Source organism: Lagopus muta, chromosome 15, assembly GCF_023343835.1.
Source record: "Lagopus muta isolate bLagMut1 chromosome 15, bLagMut1 primary, whole genome shotgun sequence".
Lineage (NCBI taxonomy): Eukaryota > Metazoa > Chordata > Aves > Galliformes > Phasianidae > Lagopus > Lagopus muta.
Genome location: NC_064447.1, coordinates 1851133 through 1877306, shown reverse-complemented (window position 1 = coordinate 1877306; position 26174 = coordinate 1851133). Strand labels below are relative to the sequence as shown.

At 57.7% G+C, this 26174-nt stretch overlaps 1 protein-coding gene across 8 annotated transcripts in view; it reads left to right on the top strand.

The window, feature by feature from the left end:
- Positions 1-5996, top strand: part of CAPN15 (calpain 15) — a 48736-nt gene extending 42740 nt beyond the window's left edge. For 6 of the 8 annotated variants that reach the window (XM_048961608.1, XM_048961609.1, XM_048961615.1 and 3 more), the window contains 8 exons: positions 479-702; positions 1556-1681; positions 1795-1947; positions 2309-2470; positions 3297-3526; positions 3719-3879; positions 4133-4311; positions 4469-5996. In XM_048961608.1, the coding sequence (XP_048817565.1) occupies positions 479-702; positions 1556-1681; positions 1795-1947; positions 2309-2470; positions 3297-3526; positions 3719-3879; positions 4133-4311; positions 4469-4646 (1413 nt within the window). In that variant the 3' untranslated portion in view covers positions 4647-5996. Of the gene's footprint in view, positions 1-478; positions 703-1555; positions 1682-1794; positions 1948-2308; positions 2471-3296; positions 3527-3718; positions 3880-4132; positions 4319-4468 lie in introns of all 8 variants that reach the window. The other 2 variants (XM_048961610.1, XM_048961613.1) reach the window with 2 other exon arrangements.
- The last annotated feature ends 20178 nt before the right edge of the window (positions 5997-26174 follow it).

Below are 26174 nucleotides of genomic sequence, written 5' to 3'. Positions count from 1 at the left end.
GAGGTGGGTAGGAACCCCTTCTGTGTGCCCCAGGCTGCAGCTGTGTCGGCATCCAAGCACTGGACATGTCAAGAAGAAAAAGGTTCTTTATGATAAGAGTGGTGAGGCACTGGCACAGGTTGCCTGCAGAGGTGATGGATGCTCCATCCCTGGAGACATTCAAGGTCAGGCTGGATGGGCTCTGAGCACCTGATGGAGCTGTGGATGTCCCTGTTCATTGCAGGAGAGTGGCACCAAATGGCCTTTAAAGGTCTCTTTCAACTCAGATGGTTCTGAGATTCCATGATTTTCCCAAGGGGGAGTTGAACCACACAGACAACGTGCTGAGCAGGCAGCAAAGGGTTCATCCATGGCCTCGTGGGGCTGAGCTCCTGGTCCTGCTGCCACTGGGGGCTGGCAGAGGTGGGCGAGCTGGGCTTTGTGAGTGCTTGTCCATCTCCTGCTCGGAGTGGCTCATGATGTGTTTCTCTTTCCCCAGGCCCAGAGGAAGCAGCTGTGGGTCGCGCTCATTGAGAAGGCCCTGGCCAAGCTTCATGGTTCGTACTTTGCCCTCCAGGCAGGGCGTGCTATTGAAGGCCTGGCTACACTAACCGGCGCCCCCTGCGAGAGCCTGATGCTGCAGGTCAGCTCCACTAACCCTCGCGAGGAGCCCATTGACACTGACCTCATCTGGGCCAAAATGCTGAGTTCTAAGGAGGCTGGGTAAGACGAGGCAGGAGGGGCCGTGGCAGCAGTGTGGGAGCTCGGAGAGGGGGATGAGGGGGGCAGCTCTCATCTGCAGAGGCTCAGAGGAGGGAGGGTTCGTGCATGACTTGGAGTGGGGCCTTCCACGCTTGGAGTTCACCTCATTTGTAGACTGAGCTTCCAAGCTGTGAAGTGGTTTTTCCTTTGTTTAATTTTCGTATGAAATTAAAATCCTGGTGAACCTCGTGGTTTTTATCTCCCAGAAGTTTAGATGGCCAGCGTCGAGCCTGTGGGGTTGCTTTGCCTTTGTGCAGTGCTGGGGTTGCAGCTGGGATTTTGCCATATGGGTTCATGCATCCCCGCATGTGGTGCCCCCCAACCTGGCCCGTTCAGCCCCCCCCATCCCAAATGTGTTGTTCTCACCGCTGTAGAGCAGCATGCAGTCAGCTGTACCGTTTGCCTCTCCACTTGGCCCAGTCTATGGCTCTAGCAGAAAATGGGTGAGGTTTGGACACAGCCAAGAGCTTCCAGGCCTGCAAGTGGGAAGCAATGGGATTGAGCAGGGCAAGGATGGCTCTGCACTGTTTGGTGTGATTTGGAAGTCAACCAAGTGCTCTGCTCTGAGGGCACTGCTCAGAGAAGCTCACCATGGAGCCTGGGCTCAGCACAAACCCCAGAGAATGGAGGGAGGTGATTTCTGCTCAGGGAAAGCTGTGCTCAGTAGGACCAAGGCCCTGCTTCAGGGAGTGGTTGTGGTTGCAGAGGGATGTATGAGAGCCTGCTGGGGAGAGCCTGTCCCATGCCTCAAGCAGTGGGTATGAGCTTCCATCACGCCTTGCATGACATCAAGCATTCTGCTCTCCCCCTGCAGGTTCCTTATGGGTGCATCCTGTGGTGGGGGCAACATGAAAGTGGACGATGTGGCCTATGAGAGCATGGGGCTCCGTCCACGGCATGCCTACTCCATCCTGGACGTGCGGGATGTCCAAGGCTTCAGGTGAGTTCAGGGCAGAGGCTGGCGTAACGCAACACGTGTCCTGCCAGCAGAAAACCCTGGGGACGAGTCTCCTTTTTCCTGAGTGTCTGACCCCACTGCTCCCTATCCTTCAGGTTACTGCGGCTCCGAAACCCGTGGGGTCGCTTCTCTTGGAATGGCAGCTGGTCTGATGAGTGGCCCCACTGGCCTGCTCCCCTGCGCCACGACCTGATGCCCCATGGCAGCAGTGAGGGGGTCTTCTGGATGGAGTACAGCGACTTCATCAAGTACGGTAGCAGCCAGGGTACAGAGGCAGTGAGGGTGGGAGCAGGCAGTGTGACGGGGGGGACCGTGGGGCAAAACTGCCTCATTTAGGAATTTCTTTGCTCAGAGCCCCAAAAACACAGAGCAGTGGGCAGCAGTGGAGACCCAGGGTTGCACTTCCCCTCCTTTGCAGGGAGGATGAGAAAGGGAAAACGAGACACCGAGGCAAAATGGAGCAGGCATAGCCAGGCATCGCTCTCTGGGTGCAGGTGGTGTTGCAGGGTGTGCAGCTTTGGGCTGTGTGAGCTGCAGCATGCCGAGGAATGGGACAGAGCACTACAAGACCTGAGAACCCCACAGGCACTGAACCCAACTTCCCCACAGGTATTTTGACTCCGTGGATATCTGCAAGCTCCATTCAGACTGGCACGAGGTGCGTGTGCAGGGCATGTTCCCCAACAAGGCCAATGGACCAGTGACAGTGACATCGCTGACAGTGTTGGAGCGTGCTGCCCTGGAGTTTGCCCTCTTCCAGGAGGGCAGCAGGTGAGCTGGGGCAGTATGAGGGCTGCAGGAGGTGACCAGAGCAGGGAGAAATGCTCAGGGATATCCCTATCATACCTCCTCTTCACCCTGTGTTGTCCCTTGGGCTTGTAGTGCTCGGCAATGAGCATCCATTGAATCATAGAATCACAGAATAGCCTGGGTTGCAAAGGAGCACAGTGCTCATCCAGTTCCAACCCCTGCTGTGTGCAGGTCACCAACCAGCAGCCCAGGCTGCCCAGAGCCACATCCAGCCTGGCCTTGAATGCCTGCAGGGATGGGGCATCCACAGCCTCCTTGGGCAACCTGTTCCAGTGCCTCACCACCCTCTGGGTGAAAAACTTCCTCCTAATATCCAACCTCAACCTCCCCTGTCTCAGTTTAAAACCATTTCCCCTTGTCCTATCACTATGCATCCTCGTAAGCAGCCATTCCCCCTCCTGTTCATATGCTCTCTTCAAGTACTGAAGGCCACAACAAGCTCTCCCTGGAGCCTTCTCTTTTCTAAGCAACCTCCCAGTTCCCTCAACCTTTCCTCATAGGCGAGCTGCTCCAGCCCTCTGATCATCCTAGTTCCCTCCTCTGGCCCCACTCCAAGAGCTCCACGTCCTTCCTGCGCTGGGGGCCCCAGGCCTGGACGCAGCACTGCAGATGGGGCCTCAAATTGGCATTTCTCTGATCCCCATGGCTCGTGTTTCAGCCAGAATCCAAGCCTGGACACCATTTCCCGGAGCAGCCCCCAGTGCAGTGGAAGGACTCTGAACCCATGGCCTCTGCACTCTGTGGGGGAGCTCTGGTGACGTGCGACCCTTCTCCCACCCCGGCACAGGCGGTCGGATGCTGTGGACAGCCACTTGCTGGATCTGTGCATCATGGTTTTCCGAGCCACCTTCACTAGCGGCAACAAGCTGAGCCTCGGCCGCTTGATGGCTCACAGCAAACGAGCCGTCAAGAAGTTCGTCAACTGCGACGTGATGCTGGAGCCGGGCGAGTACGCCGTGGTGTGCTGTGCCTTCAACCACTGGAGCGCTGCGCTGGCGGGCCCCGCTGCCGCCCAGGGTAAGGGGCTGCACGCCCTCCACGTGGCGCTGCTGGGGGAGGCGTTGCGGGAGGCAAAAGTCAGGTGCCCTCGATCCTCCTTGCTGTAGGAGATGCGCTGGGGATGGAGGTTGCCCACGTGTGCAGCGCCCTGGTCTTGAACTTGGGGGCGATGTCACCCATCTCCCTTTCTCTGCGTTGTCGTCTCTGCAGCATCCAGTCCCACCAGCAGCCGGCCGGCCACCGATTACTCCAGCTACATCCTGGCCATCTACAGCTCCCGCCTGGTGATGGTGGAGCAGGTGGAGGCGCAGCCCACCACGCTGGCAGATGCCATCATCCTGCTGACTGAGAACAAGGGCGAGCGCCATGAGGTGAGAGCAGTGGCATGGGGCGGGATGGCGATACCGGCAGGACTCTGCCTTCATCACATCCTCAGTCTGGCAGGACCCAAACCAGCTCTGTCTGCCCCCAGTCCCTCCCTGCCCCACGGGTGCCCATCTTTTTCGCTCCGTGGTGCGGCATGGGGTGCCTCATGGGCGGGCAGTGCTCAGAGGGTGATGCTGCACATAGACACAGGGCTGCCTGCGAGGTTCACACGCCTGACCATGCCATTTGCTGCTGCAGGGCCGTGAGGGGATGACATGCTACTACTTGACGCACGGCTGGGCAGGGCTCATCGTGGTGGTGGAGAACCGGCACCCCAAATCCTACCTGCACGTCCAGTGTGACTGCACCGACAGCTTCAATGTCGTCTCCACGCGTGGCAGCCTCAAAACACAGGACAGCGTCCCTCCCCTGCACAGGTCTGGGGTAGGCAAGGGGGGGAGGAGTCAGGTTGAGGGTCAGCTTGGGGGAGGAGGTGATGGCACCCCGCGGGTGCTGGGCCAAGGCAGAGCCTGGGGTTGGGGGGGAGCCGTGATTCACCGCGTGGCTGAGCGCTGAGCCCCGCTGTCTCCGCAGGCAGGTGCTGGTGATCCTCTCCCAGCTGGAGGGTAACGCCGGCTTCTCCATCACCCACCGCCTGGCGCACCGCAAAGCCACCCAGGCCTTCCTCAACGACTGGATGTCCACAAAAGGCACCCACAACCCGCTGCTCACACCCGAGGTTGCCGGACTCCACGGACCCCGACCTCTATGACGAAGCGCCGCTCCTGCCCCGCTCCTCTCTCCCGTTGCTTTCAGCGAGCCTCCAGCCCAGGGTTTCCCCCCGTGCTGCCAGCACTGAGCCGTGGGGCAGGGCGGGAGCGTGGCACCGAGCACTTTGCCCTGTGCCACGGGGCTGGGACAAACTCTCAGGGCCGGGACCAGCTCTGCCCGCTGCCCCCCCACGCACTTTACGAGGAGCAGTCGGGGGGCACGGGGCCATCTCAGGATCCCACCCGCTTTGGGCACACGGCGTGGTAGCAGGGGGCTGCAGTAGACGTGGGGGCTGGAGGTGGCAGTCAGCGTCCTTGCCAGGCACCACGCTCAGGGCTCTGCCCCGTCCTGCAGCACCGGGGCCCTGGTGCTCCAAAAAGAATATACCTCTGACGTCTGTCCGTCTGTGTGACCCTCTGTCTTGTCTCCTCTGTTGTCTGCTGCCAGGACTGAGTGGGCACTGAGGTACTGCGGCTGCCGGGGTTGTCCCCACGCGTTGGGGCCGGGATGGAGAAGGCGCAGGGCTGTTGCAGAAAGCTGCTGCTGCTGGTTTTCACCACACTTCGGGGCGAAACGAGGATGTAAACCTCAGTTCCAGGGTGGGGAGCAGGGCTGCAGGGTGCTGCTCCGTCCCCCCCAAGCCATCGCAGTGTTACTATGCAAAGGCGGCCGCTGGAAGCAGCGCCTGGAGAGAAGCCATGCGTCCCCTCCCCGCGCCCTGCGGGGTGCACGGGGCAGTGGCACGGGGCACTGGGGACAGAGCTGGGCTCTGGGGAGCAGCTCCTGCAGCGTGGCTTTGCTGGGGAGAGGGGCGGTGATTCCGTAGGCCGATGGTGAGCCCCGTCCATTGGAGGGACAGCAGTCAGCACAAGGCAAAGGCCGAGAGCTGTGGGGGGCCACTGGGGTTCCATGTTGGGGTGACCCTACGGCCGGCTGGCTGCACACAGCTGGGTGTGTGTGTGTGGCTGTGGGTGTGTGTGTGTTGTGGGGGAGCTGCTCTGGGGCAGCCTGCAGCAGTGGGGATGTGTGGGTGCGGGGTTTGTCCCTCTGTCCCTCCCGGCCCCGAGGGCTGGGGCTGCTGAGCCAAGCTCTGTCTGTGTGTCTGTTTGTCGCTCTGTTCTCTCTTCCCCCGCACCTTCCTCCTCGGGATGATTTGTCCTTCACTTTTTCTCTCCGTCTTTCTGAGCTGTGAATATTTTTAACCCTGTAAATACTGTCCAGCTCTTAAGAAACATAGGATATTTTATCAATTGTAAATCAGATCAGTAATCCCTGTATGATATGAATTATCCATGGGTGGTTTTCAAACTCAGGTTCTGACGGACCAAATAAAGTTTTGTTTTTTACTGAAGCTGCCTGGTTTCACTGTGCTCTGGGGAAACTGCGGAGAGGTGACAGCCATCACCTGGCTGGGGGACCTTGGGCACTGGGGCAGGCTCCAGGACAGTGGTTGTGGCCCCAAGTTGCCAGAGTGCTGTTGGGACACCGTTTTCAGATGCAGGGTTAGGACACATCAGCACAGGCTTACCTGCAGGAGGAGCTGGGGGTGCTGGTGGCCAACAGGCTGAACGTGAGCCATCGTTGTGCCTTGGGTGGTGGTTGGCCTTGGGTGTCTGGTTGGCCAGTGGTTGACTGAGCACTCAGGGAGCCCTTGAGGCCAATGGGGTGGAACCTGGGGGGCATTGCAGAGAGGCCAGCAGATGAGGAAGGTGCTCTGTGCTCTCCTGGGAAGTCTGTATCTGTAGCACTGCATCCTGTGCTGGGCTCCCCAGTTGCAGACAGACAGGGAACTGGTAGAGAGAACCCAGAGGGGAGTGCAGAGATGGGGGGGGGGGGAGCTGGAGCACATCCTGATGGGGACAGGCTGGGAGCCCTTGGGCTGTTCAGCTGGGGAAGAGAAGGCTGAGGGGGGATCTGATCAATACCTGAAAGGTGAGAGCCAAGCAGATGGGGCCGGGCTCTTTTTTGGGGGGACCCAGTGACAGGGCAAGGGGCAATGGGCACAGAATGAAACTTAGGAAGCTCCATATGGATGTGTCTGCACCAGAGCCCTGAAACAAGCTGCCCAGAGAGCTGGGGCAGTCCGGAGATGCTCAAACCCGTCGGGTCGCTTTCTTGTGCAACCTGCTGCAGGGAGATGCTTTTGGGGGAGGCAGTTGTACTGGGGGAGCTCCAGCGATGTACTACGGTACCGTGACTGACTTTAGGTGCCCGGCCGGCGGAGGGGTGCCGAGGGACTGAGGTGGAGATACTCCATCACCATACGACAGCGGCACGGCCGGAGCCGCAGCGGCCGGGAGGTGGCAGCCGCTGCCCGTGGTGCCGCTCCTACGGACCCGACGGCAGCGCTCCATCCGCAGCGCCGCACGGAGGTTGGGGGGCGAATGGGGGGTGAGGACGGGGACGGGGACGGGGACGGGGACGGCTCCTCCGTTGCGACCCCCACCGGGGCACGGCTCAGCTCCCCCCGCCCGGGGCCGAGGCCGGCTGGCGCGGAGCTTTCCGGCTGAGCGGAGGCGGCCGGCTGCGTGCCAACCCCATCTCGCCCCGGGTGGGCACCTTGAGAGACCAGTAGGGAGAGACAGAAGGAGAGGATTTCTGTCTTTCTTAAAGCAACTTGTAATAGATTTTCCGGGCGAAACATCTTTGCATTCAGGAGGCCCTGTCACAAGCCATCAGCCTCAGCCGGGGAGAAACAGATGGGGAGTTAATTTTGGTGGGGAGGGCGGGGAGGGCACTGCCTCTCTCTTTTGCTCTCTCCTCTCTCAGTCTGTTCAGGGATGGAAACGTGATGGCAGAGGCAGGGTTTAACCCCTGCGTCCCCGCAGCCCCGCGCCCTGCCGGCAGCCCCGTGGTGGTGGCGGTGAACGACGCAGCCACCCCAGGCGGGCGCCTCACGGTGAGCCCACTCGGACCAATGCGCTGGGGACAAATCCTGCCCTCCTCGTGCTCCTGCCGTGCCGGCAGTGCCAGGACCTCGGCGGTGGCACCCGCAGGCCCAGCAGCACTTCTCCTGCCGGGGGGACGGGCGGCATCAGCACAGCGCCTGCCGCGGAGCTGTAGGGTACCTGCGGCACCAGCTGCGCGCAGATGTGTTGCGCTGTGGGTGGGGATGGGGATGCATAGGGACGTGGATGCGGCGCATCTCCCAGCAGCAGCTGTGCGCGTGCAGTGACAGCAGCGATGCTGCCCGTGTCCCCGGCCATCAGCGCAGCCCTGCAGTGACTGAGTGATGTGGGACAGGGAGCAGCGGCTGCGGCAGGGTGGGAAGTGACGACTGCAGTAGTTGAGGGTTAGAACTGACTGCTTTACAATGGCATAGAATTGTGTGCCAAAAAGATATCGTTGTGTTTGAATGAGCAGTTTCATGGCAGCGTGGCGCTTCATTAACTATCCCTATGGTCCCTTAAATCCTTCCTTTTGGGAAGAAGTTTTTCACTCAGAGGGTGGTGAGGCACTGGCACAGGTTGCCCAAGGAGGCTGTGGATGCCCCATCCCTGCAGGCATTCAAGGCCAGGCTGGATGTGGCTCTGGGCAGCCTGGGCTGCTGGTTGGTGACCTGCACACAGCAGGGGTTGGAACTGGATGAGCGCTGTGGTCCTTTGCAACCTATGCCTATTCTATGACATTAAATCTATGAGATTAAATCAGTCATAAAGGGGGAGGTGGGGAAGGGGCAGTGGAGCAGCTGGTAGCAAGGGAGACAGCCAGTGGGATGTGAAGAGCGGTGTCAGACCCACAGATACGGCACACAGTGTGTGTGACAAGGGGCAGCAAGGGGCTTCCCATGGGGCTCTGCTCTGACCTCTTTGTGAGACCCCGACCCAGGGGATGTGGTTATGAATAGGCATTGAATGGGAACATTGGGGTGGGATGAGGCTGCCAGCGTGGGATGGAGAGCAGCAGAGGGCACGAAGCCCCCCCCACGCTGCCAGCTGCCAGCACTGCCCACCACCCCGATGGCAGCTTTGTCTCCCCTGTCCGCAGTTCCCTTGGGCTGGAGCTGCTCTGGTATTTCCCATCTCACCAATGCCATCAGCCCCTGCCCCGGGGGAGGGGGGGGGATGAACGCATCCTCCCTCCACCTGCCAAGCCCGGGGTGGGTCTTGCAGGTGAAGTGAGGGTTCTCACCTTTCCCCACGTGCACGAGCACGGCCCTGGCTGCCCGCTATGCCCTACCAGCAGTGCCAGCACTGCTGGCCGCACTGCAGTTTGTGGGGTCCTGGCAGGGAGGGGGCACGCCGTGCTCGAGCGCTCTCCGTGATTCACTCTGACTATAATGGGAGCTGCTGGTGAATATTTTATGGCTCCCACAGGGCAGATAGAACATATTGTGCATTTTACGCCACAAATCTCCGCCTAGAGACAGAGAGAGGCTTAAAAAGAACATCATCACCAGCGCTGCGCGGAGGCGGAGGGGGCTGCACGGGGTTGGCACTGCTGCAGGGGCACGGCCGGGGCGTGCGGCTCCCGTCCTCGTCCTGTTTCCTTCTCCGTCGCCGTCCCTGTCCCGGTCGCGGGCGATGCGGTGCCGTGCGGTCTCTGCCGTTGCTCTGTGCGGTCGTTGCGGCTCTGCCCGCCCCGGGCTGGGCGCTGCTCTGCGGCTCTGCGGCGCAGCAAAGTGCTTTGCCCGCGGCTCCGTGCTGCGGGGGGGGGGGCCGCTGCCCGCTTTGCCCGCGCCGGGGCACTCCTCCCCCTCGTCAATAATGCAGCCCCTGCCCCGGTCCGCCCGCCGGCACTGCCCGCAATAATGGATCGGGGACGAGAGATGCTCCTGGCTCAGCCCTGCACCCCTGACTCCCTGCTCAGCGGCCTCATCGCTGCCGGGAGCATCTCCGGCCAAGAGCCGCCGCACCGCACCGCCCCGCACCGCCCCGGCCGTGAGCCACGCGGCGGGCTGGGTGCTGCCTGCACCCCGACAGCCCGGCTGGGATGGGAATGGCAAACACCGACAGTCTGAGCTGAGGGATGAGGAGCTCACGGAGTGGGGCTGCTGGGAACCAAGTCTGAGAGCGGCTAATTGGGTAACGGAATGAACGCCGCACCTTTGCTTCCCCTGAAGTCCTCAGATGGGCAGCAAATTCTGCCTAAATAAAATGCAAACAGTGCTGCGGCGTTGGAGCTGGGCCATGGCTTTGGTGCAAGCAGCAGTGGGGCTGGTGGGGGATGACGGGGACACGTGGTGCTGTGGGTACTGGCACTGCATGGGCCCCGGGTGCCATTTTGGTGCTTAGGCTCCCTGTCTGCTGCCCCAAGCACAGGCGCTGCCCGGCAGGTGGGAACCATCAGGGTATTGCTGGCAGCTGCCTGCACTGATGTGGCCTCGGTGGGACATGGGAGGCAGCTCAGAGCGTGGCAGCAAGGGGGAAGAGGACAAAGCAGATGAGAACGATGAGGGCCTGTGAGTGCTGAGCACTCCCGGCTCCCTCATTGCAGCACAATGTAGCACAAGGGCCTGATGTTGGGGACAGTCAGACTCAGGTTTGGGTTCCCCTGGGATGTGGCTGTGCCAGCCCTGGGCACCCTCAAGTTCTGGGGCAGCCCCCAGCCCTGTAACATGGCCATGCGGCACTCGTCTGTGACCCCCATATTCCCAGACCTGCTCTGCCCCATTGCTGATGGCTTCATGAGGTGCCCCAGCATCTCCCCGGGGAGAGCAGAGCTGCACCCTGAGGATGGATGGGGCTGCATGGGGTCCTTATGGTGGCACGTGGTGGGTGGCTTCACTGCAGTGCCATCCTGGAGCAGCGCTGCCCCAGCTGCATTCGGGACCACGAATAGTGCCCAGGAAAGCAGCACAGCATTGTTAGGGCCATGCTGGGAGGAGAGCCCTGGCCACTCCAAGCAGCTCCCAGTGCCTTCTGCCCATCTAGGCATGGGGATGCCCTGGGACGGGGCCGGCTGGCACGGCTGGGCTGCAGCCACCGCATTGCCCGGGCTGTCACGGGCTGGGCTATCGAATCTGAAAGCAATTAAAGCCATCATCAGTGCTAGCTCGGGGCTGGCTCCAGGCTGCGGGGAAGCTGCCACAACAGATCATGCACTCGATGCTGCTGGCCTGAGGACCCGGCTCAGCCCGCGCCTGCTCCCACCCGTGCCGTGGGGCAGCGCCCTGCAAAACCCCGCTGCCATTCACACCTCCAGTGGGTGTCCGGCCCTGGGACTGAGCCCATCTGGTCCCCGTGGGTGTCCCATCCCATGGGGATGTCACGTTGTCGTGGCCACTCAAAGCCACACGAAGCTACCACCGCTACTGGCTCCATGGCTGCAGGGCTCGGCACGGTGAGGGGGTGGCCGTGGGGTGGGTGCCCCAGGGTGCCAGGGAAGGGCAGTGTCCTCACTGCCCCCCAGCTTATGGGGGACACCCCAACAGCTCCTGCTGGGTTGGGGGCGCTGAGGGGTGGTGAGGACGGAACCTCGGCCCCATGGAGCTGGGCAAACAAAGATGTGCTCCCCAGCATCCACCACACCAGGTCTGTCCTCCCCCCTCGCATCTCCCTGCTCCCCCCCCCTCCCCCCCCCCCCCCCGCACTAAACAGTTAAGCAGAAGTTTGCTGGTACGGAAGTTGAACATTGTCTTGAGGCACATTTTCTGTTTTTTCACTTGTGAAATATTTCTGTCAGAACCAGTTAATGTACAAATTAGCAGCGGTGGTCTCTCTTACGTCTTCTGACTCACTAATTTGACAGGGGGTGTTGCGGTGCCCGAGCTCGCTCTTGACAGGCAAATGGGAGGTCAGGGCCGGCGGCAGCAGGAGGGGACCCACGGATGGGGGAGGCACCGAGCTGTGGCCAACAGCATCCCTGCTCTGCCCCCTGCGATAAGGGGGGTTTGGCCCCCCAAAATCACATTTCCTCCCCTAAGGACTTCTGTGCTGTGTAAGGGCTTAGGGAGGGAGCCCGTGGTGGGGGGCTATGCTGGGCCCCGGGGACGTGGCCCCAAGTTGAGCAATGCTCAGGACCATGTCCTGCAATCTGTCCCCAGGCAAAAGGCAGGCACAACAGATGGGCACGGTGTCGTGCCCGAGAGGGCAGCAGCAGCTTTGAGATCCGTGGGGGGATGTGGAGCTGAAGCCACCAGCTCTGCCACCCCCTGCCAGCAGCTGGGCAGCGATGTGGGGCAAAGGGAGCTGGGCCAGGCTGGACGCGGGCACTGGGACCAGGGCAGCTCCAACCCCATCCTCAGAGCCTCGAGTCCGGCTCAGAACTAAGAGGTCAGGATCAGCACTCCTGGGTGTGGGTGCCCCCAGCCCCAGGAGCCTGGTGCTGCTCCCTGCTGTCTGCAGCACCCACATCCTAATTTTCCCAATGATCTCAAGCAGGGCCAGCTTCACTGTGGGCCTACCAACTCTGCATGGCCACCCTAAGGATATGGGTTGGGGAACAGAGACGTTACACGTCACCCAGGACCTGCAAAGTCCCCACAGGGAATGAGCTGGCATGGCTGGCATCTTGCTCGCAACAAAGTTTTTGCTCCAGCTGCCAACTTCTAGCTTGCTTTTAGAGAGAGTATTTGCCCTGAGCAGATGAATGGGAGGAAACACCAGGTTTGGGCAGCCGTGTTCTCCCTTGGGCAGATCCACCTGGGTGCTGCATGGTGGCACAGTGAGTGATGGAGAGCCCTCAGTGGCCGCTGTCCCAGCACAGTGCAGAGGCTCTGGGGGCTCTGTGTAGGTCTTGCAGTGACTTTTAGGGCTCCAGAAGATCTCAGTGCCCTGAAGGCACAGAGCAAACCCTCCTCCTTCAAGCAGATCTCCCTAACCCCTGTCCCTCCACAAGGTCCTGGCCCCATCCACAGGTCCTGATGTGCCGAGCATCCCAAGGTGCCGTGGCTGCAAATCCATCCATCTCACTGCCAGCTCCAGGCACCCTTCTCCCAGGCACATACTGTGCACTGTCCCACCGGGTGCCTCTCGCCTTGCAGCCCCTGCACTCCCATGGGGACGTGGAGCGGAGATGGGCTGGGTGGCACCGGGTCCCCTTGCACGGGGCTGTGGGAGCAGTGAGAACAGCACCAACCTCACCACTGCCTGGGAGGGAGCTGCAGTCAGAGGCGGTCGGGGCGAAGCAGCTCAGGCGGCACAAATCGACTGTGACAGCCCCAGAAAGGCTGAGCCCGGGGGGTGCGGAAAAATACAAGTTAGTTTCCTTTTCCTTACCATATGCTCCCCTTCAGCTGTGGGCGGCACGGTAATTACTGCCATCCACCATGCTGGTCTGGCTTGTCACACAGACTGCCTGCTGCTCCGCAGCCAGCGCTGAGCACGGCACCGGGTCCCCATGCAGAGCCCTGCTGGGCTGCAGAGTGGGATTTGGGCCCACGGTCCTGGGTTGGGATGCGGCACTTGGGGGTGAGAGGGCATCATCCCAAGGGCTGCAGAGCTCAGAGTGAGCAGTGCAGACAGAGAGCTCTGCTTCCTGTTACCTTTCCTGTACCCCACTACTGGGATGGGTTTTCTCCATCAGACTGTAAGCTGCTGTCCCCATGCTTGGCTGAAGTTCACCTTCACTTTCTAGGTTACATGCAGCACCAACTCCATCAGTCCCTTCATTTGGGAAGGGAAGGATGGCCCCACCAACAGCGCTGTCCCCGTGTCCCATCATACCAGAGCAGGGCTGGGAGCCAAGTGCTGGTGGCTGCTGGTGGTTCTGTTGCAGCTCTTCCCTTGCTGTCCCATGGCAGTGGGGTGGGCCTGCAGCCCCTACCTTGAGCTGGAGCAGCTCCAGCACATGGCAACACCTCGGCAGCATCCAGGAGGAGCACAGGAGTTCCATACCCGCAGGGCTGCAGGGCTCTCAGCTGAGCACGTTCTGCTGTCCCCTGGGTGGGATGTGGGCACCTGGAGCAGCCCTGGGCTGCAGGGTCGCATCCTGCCCTGGATGTGTGGCACTCAAGGTGGGCATTACACCTGCTGGGAAGGAGCTCTGCTTCCTGCACTGCTTTCTCACACTATGGACAGTGAAAGCAGGATGAGATCATGGTGCCATCAGTATTGTCCTCTCCTTGCAGACCAGCAGAACTGCTTGGCCACAGGCTTGGCTTTGCTTCCCAGAGCTGCAGCTGCTCCCTGTAAGGCTGCTCTGGAGGAAACAAAGCCAACAGCTCCATGACAGCCTAAATCCAACCACTGTGCTGGATGGCACCCCATGCTATGTGCACTGTGGGAGCATCCTGCCCCTGCCTCAGTTTCCCCACCCCATCAGATCACTCCATGCCCCAGCAGCTAGGTGGGATTGGCTACAGCTGGAAGGTGCAACAGCTGAGAAACCATCCCAGCTTGGGCAGGATCCCCAGCATGGATGCCTTTGGAGACAATAGTGAGGAAGGGTGGATGCAGCCAAGGTGCATAGCGTAAAGGTGAATTTAGGAGATGATGAGAGAATCACAGTATGGTTTGTACTGGAAGGGACCTCACAGCCCACCTGGGCTGGCTGCTCTCCCCCAGCTCAGCTGCCCAGGGCCCCCCACCCATCGCCATGTGCTCCTCCATGGATGGGGCCCCCACAGCTCTGTGCAGCAGCGCCAGTGCGCTCAGCAACAACCCGAGGCAGCATTTGGAAGGCAAACATCCCCACGCACCAAGCAAGGTCCTTGACTTCCCTTCTGAACTCAGCATGGACAGCAGCTCGTCTCCTCCTCCTCCTCCCCACGCCGATTGCATCAGTGCCCAGCGCCGACCGCACTGCAGCTCCGTGCAGCCACCCCAGTGAGTCACCCACTTCCATCCAGCGCTGCAGCAAAGGATGTTCCACGCAGCCCCAACGCTGATGTGATGTGACAGCCGCCCCGCGCACCTCCGAGCTGGGGGGGCACCCAGCCGTGGGCACTGGGGGCTGGGGAATCCTTCATCGGCACCCGAGTGACCCCCGACGTCACGGGAAGGAGGTTTCATGGCTGTCGATCGCATGGAAAATCGCATGTTTGGCCCCAGAGCCCTCCTCTTCCTCCCCCCCCCACCCCCAGCCGGCTGTCCTATTTTGAAGGGCTCATTTTCTCAGCGCTAATGAAAGTGACAGCCGTGCAGGGCTGGTATTTGGGGTTATCAGTGAGAATATTAATGGCTGGAGCTCAGAGTTAACTCTTTGAGTCCAGCCAGAGGACACGGCACGGCTGCATCGTTTGGCCAGGGTGAAGCTGGGTCCTCCCAGCACCTCACTGTGCCTGGGGTGGGGGGGGTCCCACCTCCAGGAGGGTTTTGCTGCCTATTCTCCTCCTGGAGAGTGGCTGCAGGGAGTGGTGGGTGCTGCAGTGCGTGTGTGTGTGGGGGGGATGGATGTCCCCTGGGTGACTCTGGGTGGAACCCTCTGGGATATGGGGGTAGGGTGGTGTTGGGGGTGGCCTGGGGGTGGGAGAAAGGACAAACCCATCCCATAACTGGGAAGGCTTAGTGTGTTTGTGTTTGGCTGGAGATGCTCGTGGGTTTGGGCATGGAGTTCCCCATGACAGCTTTGGGAACATCTCTGCAACACCATTGGGAACACCCATGGGCTGCTTTTCAGCAACCTCATCTCAGAGCCCATCCCATAGCATCCTGACGGGAGCTGTTAGGTCACGGCCTGAACCTGAGGTGGAGCATCTGGCGAAGGGGCATGGCCAGCTTTGGGAGCACAGCTGCAGACAATTCTCCCATGCCAATGGAAAGGTTGGATCCTGCATCCACCCCTCCCTAACCTCATTTAAGGGCTGGCAGATGAAAGGGAAGCATCTCTACTTGGAGATTGCCTTCTGTGGGAGTTTCTGGTGAGCCCTGATTCTCAAAAAGAGGTAAGCTGCTCCTTTTTTATTGCTGAGATGTGACCTCTGTCTTGGGTGATCCTGGTTAAAAGCAACTGCATCTACTGCCTCCCATCCTTACACCCCCAATTCTGCCCCTTCTTTGTTCCACCACTGATACATCATCTGTTGAAACAGAAACTCGGGACACCTCGATGGCATTGGAGCTGCCCCGTGGAATCAGCCAGCCACCAATTTCGTGCAGAACTTCAGACATCCCTCTGTTTGTCGGTCTGTTATTTGGGCAGGTACCCAGGCTCCGAATGCTCTGCCTGGATTTGCCATCACCTGTGCGTGTGCAGGATCAGGAGTGATGCTGTGGAACACCTGCGTGACACGTTGTGCCAAAGGGAGGGCTGTGTTTGCCAGAGGAGGAACAAGTTGCCACGGGTCCCCATCAGGACGCGAGCTTTTTGGCAACACCACACAGATTTGGGAGCTGGCTGCGCATCTCTGATGCCCCCTCTAATTGGCTGTATTTAAAGATGCCTCCCGAGCTGTCTTTGTCTCCTCGCAGCAAGCAGGACACACGTCCCTAAAATGACACCGGCTAATTAAGGCCGTGGAAGCCCAAGAACTCTTCTGTGCCTTGTTTGTTATCCCAGAGCCTGAGGCAACACTGAGGCCAATAGGACCCTGACAGGCAGCTGGGGAAGCCTAGTAATGACAGGGCCACCAGGCCAGTCAGGGAGAAAGAGGCAGAAGAATACAGAAATCAGCAGCGACAATAACAACCAGCCCCTCCAACACTGTGCATTGGAGAGATGGGCTCAATGAACGAGAGAGCCCCAGCCCTGCTCCTCACCGTGTTCCAGGCACCTCCAGGCTGAATGCGATGGAGGGTGGCGGTGGAGCGGGGGGAGGGGGCACAGGGATGGAGCCTCTCACCAAACTGCCTCGTGTTGCTGGGAAGGAACAGCAGCACCTTTCTGGCACGGCATGGATGTCCCACTCACCCTGCAGCCCCTGCGCATCTGGGTGCCTTCAGAAGCCACAGCCCAGGGAGGAAGGTGTGCGCTCAGTGTGCACGGCTGTGTTGGCACAGCACCAGGGCTGCTGCTGCATCTCCTCCCTGGGACAGGATGTGTAAAGCTGTGGGTTGGCATTGTCTGCTCTTTACAGAGCCCAAGCTGCTGGGAGCCTCTCATCCACCGAGGAAGAGGAGGAGGAAGGCACCTGATGCCCAGTGGGTATCAGAGCACTGACAGCATAGTCCTGAGCTGCTCCAGCAATTCAGCCTCTGGAGAAGAGAGATCTCCATGTGAGGCAGTGGGGCAAACCCTAATGCTGAGAGTTGTGGTTTCCCCAAGAAAAAACACCAGGAAGTTCAGGAGGCACTGATGAGTCCATCTGCACTGATTCATAGGTGGCACACATCTGCTGGAAATCAGCTTGGGCAGTAGGTGTAGAGCTGTGCCCATTGCTTTTTTTCTTCCATTGCTGTATTGGAGTGAAAGAAATTGTTGGTGCCCCATCCCTGGAGGTGTCTGTGGCCAGAGATGGACCTGGGACAGCCTGAGCTTGGGGGGGAGCAGCCAGCCCATGGCAGGAGTGGGTGATGGGAAGGCCCTTCTGACCCAACCTTTCTGCATTTCTGTGATTCCATGTTCTGTGATTCTATGAAAGACAAGGAGAGGTACCCAGGGAGGTGATGGAATTTGGGCTTTCTGAACACATTTCTCCAATGGTACCTCATGGCCAAGAGTTCCTGACTCCATCCCTGGATGTGCCTGCAGGGACAGCCAGGATCGTAAGACCAGAACTGTGCCATCCCTCAAGCTGCACCCTTCACACCCTTCAGGTCCCATTTGAGCAGAGGCTGGGTGTGATGTGGGAGGAGGTCACCCCTGCTGCTGACACCGGTGGTACCTGCTGGGCTTCCACCAACACAGGTGGGCACTGTCCCCCCATGCCCTCACCACCAGCCCACATCTCCTGCTGTAGCATCCCCCGGTGTGCACCAACGCCTTGATGAAGGCACTGCTAGTGCTCCTCTTGTCCCACCCCCTGGAACACCCTTACCCAGCACACTGAGCTCATAGAATGGCCTGGGGTGCAAAGGACCACAGTGCTCATCCAGTTCCAACCCCCTGCTACGTGCAGGGTTGCCAACCAGCAGACCAGGCTTCCCAGAGTCACATCCAGCCATGGCTCCAGGGATGGGGCATCCACAACTTCCTTGGGCAACCTGTTCCAGCTCATCTGCCTGCAGCTGGACCGGTCTCTTGGAGGGGACACACAGCACAGGGATGGGGATGTGAGCATGGCTGGTGACCTCAGGGTGCAGCCATGCTGTGGGGCTCCCCCAGCAGCGTGAGCAGACAGCAAAGGGCACACGGTGCGGTCATGGCTCTGCGTGTCAGCACCGATCCAGGGGATGCTCTGGGGACGGCTGTGCAGAGCTGTGTCTCTCCAAGGGACCAGGTGACAACTCTGCTTTTCCCCCTCCGGTGACTTACGATTCTCTGAGCAGCCGAAGCCTGGAGTTTACGTTATGTGACAGGACAAAAATGTCCTATGGGCAAAGATCTGGGAAATCACACAAATAGCAATTTACTAATTTCCTGCTGCATGTAGAGATGCTGAAGGCCTGAGGGTCTGGGGATGGGACACCGAGCTTTTCTCTTTTGGGGCAATTAGATTCAACCCGCTCCTTCTAATGGTGGAAATCCTTCCTCGCCTGAAGGCGTTTTGTGTCCTGTAGGAACAGGGCTGGGGTCTCCGTGCTGCTCTGCTCTGTGGGTCACCAAACCCATCTCAGTACCTCGGAAATGACAGCTTATGAGGGTGAACAGTGATAGGACAAGGAGGAATGGTTTTAAACTGAGACGGAAAGGTTTAGGTTGGATATTAGGAGGAAGTTTTTCACCTAGAGGGTGGTGAGGCACTGGCACAGGTTGCCCAAGGAGGCTGTCGATGCCCCATCCCTGCAGGCATTCAAGGCCAGGCTGGATGTGGCTCTGGGCAGCCTGGGCTGCTGGTTGGCGACCTGCACACAGCAGGGGTTGGAACTGGATGAGCACTGTGCTCCTTTGCAACCCAGGCCATTCTATGATACATGCAGGACACTGCTTTGTTCCTATGGAAGTGTAATTCATGGGGCACCACTGTGAGTCTAAATTCCCTCTACAACTGCCCAGAGCTGAACCTTTGCCTGAGTGAAGATGGAACGAAGAGTCTGGGATTCTCTGAAGGGATCTGGAGGTCTTCCTGGGGGCTGTGTGTGTGGGGGCTGTGACTTGCTGCTGAGAGCAGCCCTGCGAAGGGGCACTTCTTGGGAAATAGATGCTCCTATGGGGAACAGAGCATGGAATCACAGCATTGTAGAGCTGCAGGGAGCATTGAGCCCAACTCCCGATTTCACACAGGGCCACCTGAAAATCAGACTATTCCTTTGCATTGACTCAAACCTTCCCTGAGCAGCTGCTCTTGTTCATCTCCACACAAACCCCACCAGAAAAAGCTCTCCTGCAGAAATGCACTCCAGCATCCCTTGCCCTGCACTCCCTGCAACCACCAGTGTTCATGCTTTGTGGTTGCACTGTCACTCTGCTGGCTCCTCTGAGTGTTTCTCCTTTGGCTTTCAGCAGTGGGAAGGTCGTACTGCAAGGATGCTGTGTGTGACCTCAGCAGCCCCACAGCTCCTGTGCTGCTGAGCAGAGCTGCAAAGGCCACACAGTCCCACAGCCTGCCTGCCTGCCCCGCTGCTCCCAGCCTAAGACCGGGCTCAGCCTTGGGGTTCTTCTCTGTGTCCTCTTCCCAAGCCCAGCTCCAGCTCCCTGCTGCAGAAAGATGCTTCCATCTTTCTCTGTATTTTTGCAACAGCAGCTATTGCACCAAGCTCCCTCTCATCACCAGTGCACCGAGGGCAAAACCTCAGCCACCAACATTTGCTTCCTTTGTGTTTTGACTGGGCTGCCTGCATGCTGAGTGTTGCCTTTGTGTTCACCAGTATGATGGTCTTGTTTCAGCTGAAAGCATCTTCTCTTCTGGTGCCATGGGACATAACGTCTCATAGAAACTCCATACCCAACCATCTCCTATAGGATCCATAGGACCCATTCAGAGCTGCCCTATTGGGGGACTTAAGTGAGGTCCAGGGGAGATTGGACAGGTCTCTAGGGGGATTCTGGGATGAGGTAAGAGGTCCAAGGGGGTCCTTGAGACTCACTGTCCAAAACCAAAGCAGATTGTTTGGATCAGAAGCAAAGAGAAATGGTGTGCTTGTGCCTGTGGTGATGGGACACCTTAAAGGTTTAGCCCCAAAGACTTCCAGGAGTCCAACCTTCAAGGAAAGACTCAGGCTGCACAGTCCTGTGCTCAGCAACTCCCAGCCAAGCCAGCGCCCTCTCAGCAGAACTCCAGCACGTTGCACCATCCCTGTTCATTCTCCTCAGCTGATTTTGTGCAGCTCTGCTGCCATCCCCCTCCCTGCAGACACCAACTGGGGGACACCTCCTCCCCCTCCACGCATCCTAAACCATTCTGGTCGTGCCTCCTCCACACCCCTCCAGTCCCAATGCTCTCTGCCCACAGTGGGGAGCCCCGACCATCCCCCCCCCTTACCGCAGCAGCATCCCAGCACCGCCCCGGTCCCCACGTCCCCAGTGGCACGGGTGCTGCCATCAGCCCGGCTGTGCTGATGGGCCCTGACAGCGCTGCTCGTTTTCTCACCGCCGGCCGCCCGCCCGCGGGAGCTGCGTTGCACAGAGCAGCTGTTCCCCATCACATCGCGTCGCGCAGCAGGCAGCGGGTGTGCAGGATACAGCTGCAGCACGGGATGGGTGGGATGTGAGCCCGGATGAAGGGGGCTGCTCGGCCCCACAGAGCAGAGATGTGGGGAAGTGTCCCTTACAAGCGCTGCCCTCAGCGGTGCAGATGGATGGACGGACGGACGGATGGATGGATGGATGGACAGATGGATGGATGCACACGCTGCGTCCCCACGCCTCCTGGTTCTGGCAGATCCCGATGCACGCAGCATCTCCACGGCCTCGCAGCGAGGGAAGGCCGATGCTCTGCACACCTTATCCATTTTTAAAGAGCACACTTCATAAAGACTTTGTAAAGCACCTTCCAGCCAGCACAGCTGCTTGATTATTTTGTTCTTCCTCGGCTGCTTGGGAGCAATGCCCGCTCCCCATGCTGCAGCTCTCATAGCAGTGCTCTCCTTTGAAGCTGGTGCTGCTCTGCCTGCAGTGCTGGAGCTGAGCTCCATGCTCTGCCACACAGAAAAGCCACTGAGAAGCAGAGAGAAGCAGGGACTGAGGCCAGGATGCGGCAGGGCTGAACACACTGCTCCTCTGCATCCCCTCAGCACCATCCCTGTGCTTATGAGCCAAGTGCCCTTTGCTCACACTGCACTGTGCTTATCCCCACAGTCAGTTTAGAAAGTGAAGACACACCACGCAGTGCTTGCTACTGAGATGACTGCTTGCCTGGGAGATGTTCCCAAGCTGGGACTTGGCTTGTGCAATGTGCAACAGGCCATCCTCCTCCTTCCCTCTTTTCAGAAGCAGTTTACCAACTAGTGCCAGCTCAGGCACTTCCCGAGCAGCTTCCCATAGTGCTATTCCCATCAACAGCCAAACCTTCCACCCTCTCCAAAAATGTGTCAGGTTAACCAAAGGAAGTCTGTTCTCCCCAGCTCTGCTGGCTCAGGCTTACCTTCAGCTCCTCACTGTCCAGCTCTGGCCCTGCCAGGTTCTGGTGCTGGATCAGCAGCTCCCACTCCCAGCTCTACTTACTGCCACAGTCCCTGGTCCAGCTCTAATGGGACTCCAGAGATTCACCTGGCTGCCATGAAGGCGTGAGGTTGAAGCTTTTTGTCTCCCCAAACGCTTGCTTTCGTTTCAATCACGCAGGACAAAATGGTCAAAACTGCAGAAGTGTGAACAGGTTTTGTGAAGATTTTGCCTCAGTCAGAAGGAAAGACCCAAAGATAATTGATTTTTCAGCTGTGAAAGCCTCATCTCTTTATCTCCTGTTCCAGACCCCCCCCTCTCCCCCCCCCGGGTCCTTCCCCTCCACAACCTCAAGAGGACTTTCCCAGAAGTGAAAGCTTCGGCTGCAGAGCCTTTTTGTTGCATCTTTCTCCCTGCCTCAGTGTTAATGGCTCTTGAAGGCAGCCCGAGCCCATAAGGCAGCGCAGAGAAACCTGTGCATCAAGTGGACATCCCTGCCCCTGGGCAGTGCGTGTGGGGCAGCTCTGCAGCTGTCACTGCGAGGCAGCACCAGGTGACATGGCTGTGGGTGGCAGCGGCCGCCAGGTGAGCTGGGCAGGATGGGACCGCTGCTGGACGGGGCTCTGCTGCTGTGCCTCTGCTTTGGGGTTTGGGATTTGGGATTTGGGATGGAGAGGCTGCAGCTGTGTGCTGGTCAACCCCAGGAGATCGGTTGACCAGCGAGATCTCTGGTGGAAGGGGATGGAAATGAGCACTTAGAAGAGGTCCTCTGTGCGTGGCTCTGGGATCGTCCCTAGGAAGGGCACTTGGTGAGGAAGAGAGTTGAGGCTCCAGTTTGGGGCTGCATGCAAAGCAGGAAAGAGTGAAACACCCATTTCCTGAAAATGAAATTGGGATATAGGAGAAAAAAAGAAGAAAAAGAAGGGGAAGAAGAAAAAGAAAAAGAAGAACAGAAAGAAAAAAAAAGAGGAAAAGGAAAAAAAAAGAAAACGAAAAATAAAAAAAAGAGAAAGATGGAAAAGGAAAAGCAAGAGAGACGAAGCAGGAGAGTGAGACTGGTCCGTCCTGGCCAAGCAAATGGCCAAGCCACCAAGCACAGAACAAAGCTCAGATCTGGGAGAGCTTTCAGGAGAAAGGAAGAGTGAGCAGCTAAAAGAGCTGCCAAGAGCAGTGTTATTTATATGCAAGTCACATGCCCCTGTGAAACTCTGCCAATGAAAGACCTGTGGCAACCAGGACATCTGTGAACGGGTTTAACAGAAGATTCTGGGCAAAAAACAATAAATGCTTTGGATCTTCTCTCCAGCCCCATCCCTGGATGCCGTGGTGCCATGACTGGGCAGCCAGGTGGATGTGGGTGCATGCAGTGAGGGTGCAGCTCCTTCACTGCCGCAGGGCTCCGGGACCTCAGCCTGAAGGACAGCAACCCAGCAGCTCCTCTCCCTGAGGCGCTGGGCACCTCATGGCCAGGCTGCTGGTGAGTTTTCCAGGCAGGTGCATATCCTTTGTTGGCCGGGTTTGATTGTGAAAGAACTCCGGCTACCTGCCAGGTGAGACAACAGAACAAAGATTCCAGCTTTCAGCTGAACATCACACAGATTGCTAGCTCAGTTTTGCTCCGTTCTGGTGTCCCAGAGCTCTTTGGTTGGAGCAGTTCTCACTGTATTGATTTCAGGGGGATTCTCCCTCCTGAGCACTGCCACACTGTTCTCATTCAGTTCCTCCCACCCAAATTAAGATGTCAGTCACTGCTGTGTTGGGAGTCCCTTGAAAATATGTAGCTTCTCTTTGAGATTTCATCAGCAGCCCCCCGAGCAGCTCCAGCTGGCTCCATGTGTGACTCCCAAGACCTGTCCATACCACAACCACTCGTACAGCAAAGGAGGGGTGGGGATGATGCGCTCCAGCACCTGAACATTGGCACGGCAGTCAGTCTGCTTCACAGAGAAATAAGAAAGAACCAACATAGAATCATAGATAGGGTTGGAAAAGACCACTAAGGCCATCTAATCCCAACCTCAGCCCATCAACAGTGAGGATGTATGGTCATTCCAATGTCAGTGAAGACAAAGTGAGGGATGGGCGACTCAGACAACTTGCTGACCACAGCCTTTGTAAGAAGGAATCAGAAAATGAACAGTGAGACAAAGTGGAGATGGCTCTTGGTGGTGGAGCCCATAGAAGCAGCTGTCTTTAACTTGTCTGCCATGACTTCCAACTGATCTTAGTTGGCCGTGTAATAAGAGACAACAGGAAACTGACCCTTCCATAAATTGCTTTGCTTTTTTAATCCATTAAATCTTTTCTTGAATCCAATCTTTTCTTGAATAGAAGCTCACCTCTTCCTGGCAAACCTGGATGCTCTGTAGCCCAGCCACTGAGCTCAGCTACCCACCATCACTGCAATTCTCTACTCAGGCAGGGGGCCAGAAAACAGCTGGGAATTATCTGTGTGTCTTTGCTGTGCTTTCCCTATGGAAACACGTTCCACCGACTTACTTGGTTGAGCTCGTAATCTAGACAAGTGATTAGAGAATTGTAGAATCATTAATAGTGGGAAAGACCACGAAGACCATCTAGTCCAACCATACATAGCACTATGGCCATGCTAACTGGTTTGGTGCTGAAAAATGACATAAAAGAGCACCGCTGATGGGAGGCTTTTACTCAAATCCACCAGGAGCGTTAGGTTGCTTTCTCCAGTGTCTCAACTGAAATGTAACTGGCTGCCACTGGCTGAGTTTTCAGCCTCTTGGATGACATTGTGCAAAGCACTGAGATCATCGACCCTCAGCGGTGCTCAGTGCAGTGTGCAGCTCCGGTGGCCGTGAGCAGGACCTGCCAAGCTGAAATGTCACCGCCGCGCTTTGGGGGCTTTCTCATCAGTGCCACCCTGCTAAGGGAGATGTCCTGCTCGTTCCAACCAGTGCCAGGGATTTCATGCCTCTCTAGTTGGAAAGTTTTCCTTGAAACTCCGGTGAATTCAGGGGGAAACTGATTTCATCATGCTGAAAGTTTGGAAGGGCTGCTTGATGAACGCTTGATGGCGTTCAGAGAACAGGACACCTCCCTGCTTTGTCAGAGGAGTCTGTCCCAATTCTGGGAGCTGGGAGGGGAAACGGGTGTTTTTACACATTTCATGGCCTGGTGTGTGCTGAAGTTTTCTCTCCACAGTGGGAACGTCATGCCAGAAATCCCAAGACTGGAAACAAAATCGCTCCCATGTACCCATCCGTGACCAGCAGCAGCCCAGGGAGCTCTACTTAGTGAAGCCTGCAGCCCACAGCTGAGACCAGCATGGAGAGTTTTCTCCTGTGAAAGATGCATAGCTTGATCGTTATGCACCCTTTTTCTAATTCTATCCTCCCACCCCATCAGATAGGGCTAAAAAGTCTTCTACCCTCTTCTAAACAGCCCTAGAGGTGCTATACCTAGTTCTGGTGTAAATGGGAACTGTTGGGTCACAGCCTGAACCATTGATGGAGCACCTGGGGAAAGGACCTGGTCAGCCCTGGGAGCACAGGTGAAGGCAATTCAGCTGTGTGAGGGGAAGGAGTGGAGCCTGGCTGCACCTCTTAGACCTCATTTAAGGGCTGACTGCTGGGAGGGAAGGATCTCTGGTTGGAGGTCCCTCCCTTCTGGAGTTTTTCTGTGCAAACCTGGAAACTTCTGATATGGCTGAGCAACGTTCTTCCCTTCCTTTATGGCACCTTTCTATCGTGCCAGTCCTTCTGTCATCACACCTCTGTTGTAACCTTTCCCATCGTGTTGATCTGCCTGATTACTGCATGGTCCAATAATGAAGACTGGCCTTTTAACAGCAGAATGACTCGTGGTGCTGGTTTTCAAGGCTAGGATGGTGATGAGACGTGTTTCTGCTGGTGGGAAAGATTTGATTGGTGCCCTGGGTTCTGCAGTTTCACATGCATAACATCCCTGGGAGCTTTCTGGTAGTAGATGTGATTTAGTTGGTAGCTCCCCAAAGCTGGTACAACAATCCCAAGGTTGGGATCTCAATGGGTGTTACTGGGAAAGTATCAAAAATGCTTGTGAGCAAGCTGGGTTGATCTTCCCTGAAGTGTGAGTGGTTCATAGCCACCAAATTTCTTACATCCCAAGAAATTCCTTTCTTGAAGAACTGGATGAGTGGAGAGAGTAAAGGAAAGCCATGACTTCCTTCTGTTAGCCATCCAGTTTCTGTCCCACAGGAACTATAAAACAACAGCCTGTTGTTTGTTGGAACAGCCTGTTTGTTGTAGAAATCACGTCCCTGATTTCCCACGTTCGCTCAGGATGAAGGATTCATTGTGACAGAATGGGCAGGAGTATGAAAGATGAGGAAAGAGGGAGATGATACGTACAGAAGGAGAAGAGGGAACAGCTGTGCTGTCTCACCATGACCTCCATGCCTCACCCATTCCTTGGCTGGCTGTGTGGGCACTGCTGCATCCTCTTCCCAAGCCTGCTGCACCTTCAGCCGTTGGTCTTGGCCCAGTCCGTTTGTCCTGTTCCCTCTACTGCAGGACAATTATAGCTAATGCCACCCACTGGGACAGCTTTAAGGCATCATGAATATCTGTGGAGAGCATTGAGGCTCTTGGATCAGAAGAGCAAAGGGCTGATATTTATGAAGCATCTCCATGCAGCGGTGATGGTGCCCATTGCACAACAACATTTACCTCTGTCTTCCAGGACCTCTTGGGACCCTCGGCCTTGCTGGGCTGCATCTTGCCATGCTTCACCCCTGGTGCTGCTGCTTTTTCCCCTCTCTCACTTCCCCCTTTCCCTCTCCTCCTCCTCTCCCCAGCTCCGTAGCAGTTTCCTCGGGAGTGTTCAGCTAGCTGACACATTTGCCACAGATGGATGGTGCACACGGAGACAGCTGTCACTCCTGATTTGCGGTCCGCTGTGTGACAGCAGGACTGATGCCTTCTGAAAGGCCGTCTCGCGGAGCACATGCACTCTGACATTCTTCGAGATGAGCCCTACAGACACCTCTCAATGGACCTCGGGAGAAGCTGGCAAGCTAACCCTTCCTGCTCCCCCTCCTCCCCGAAGCAGCCTGCAGGCT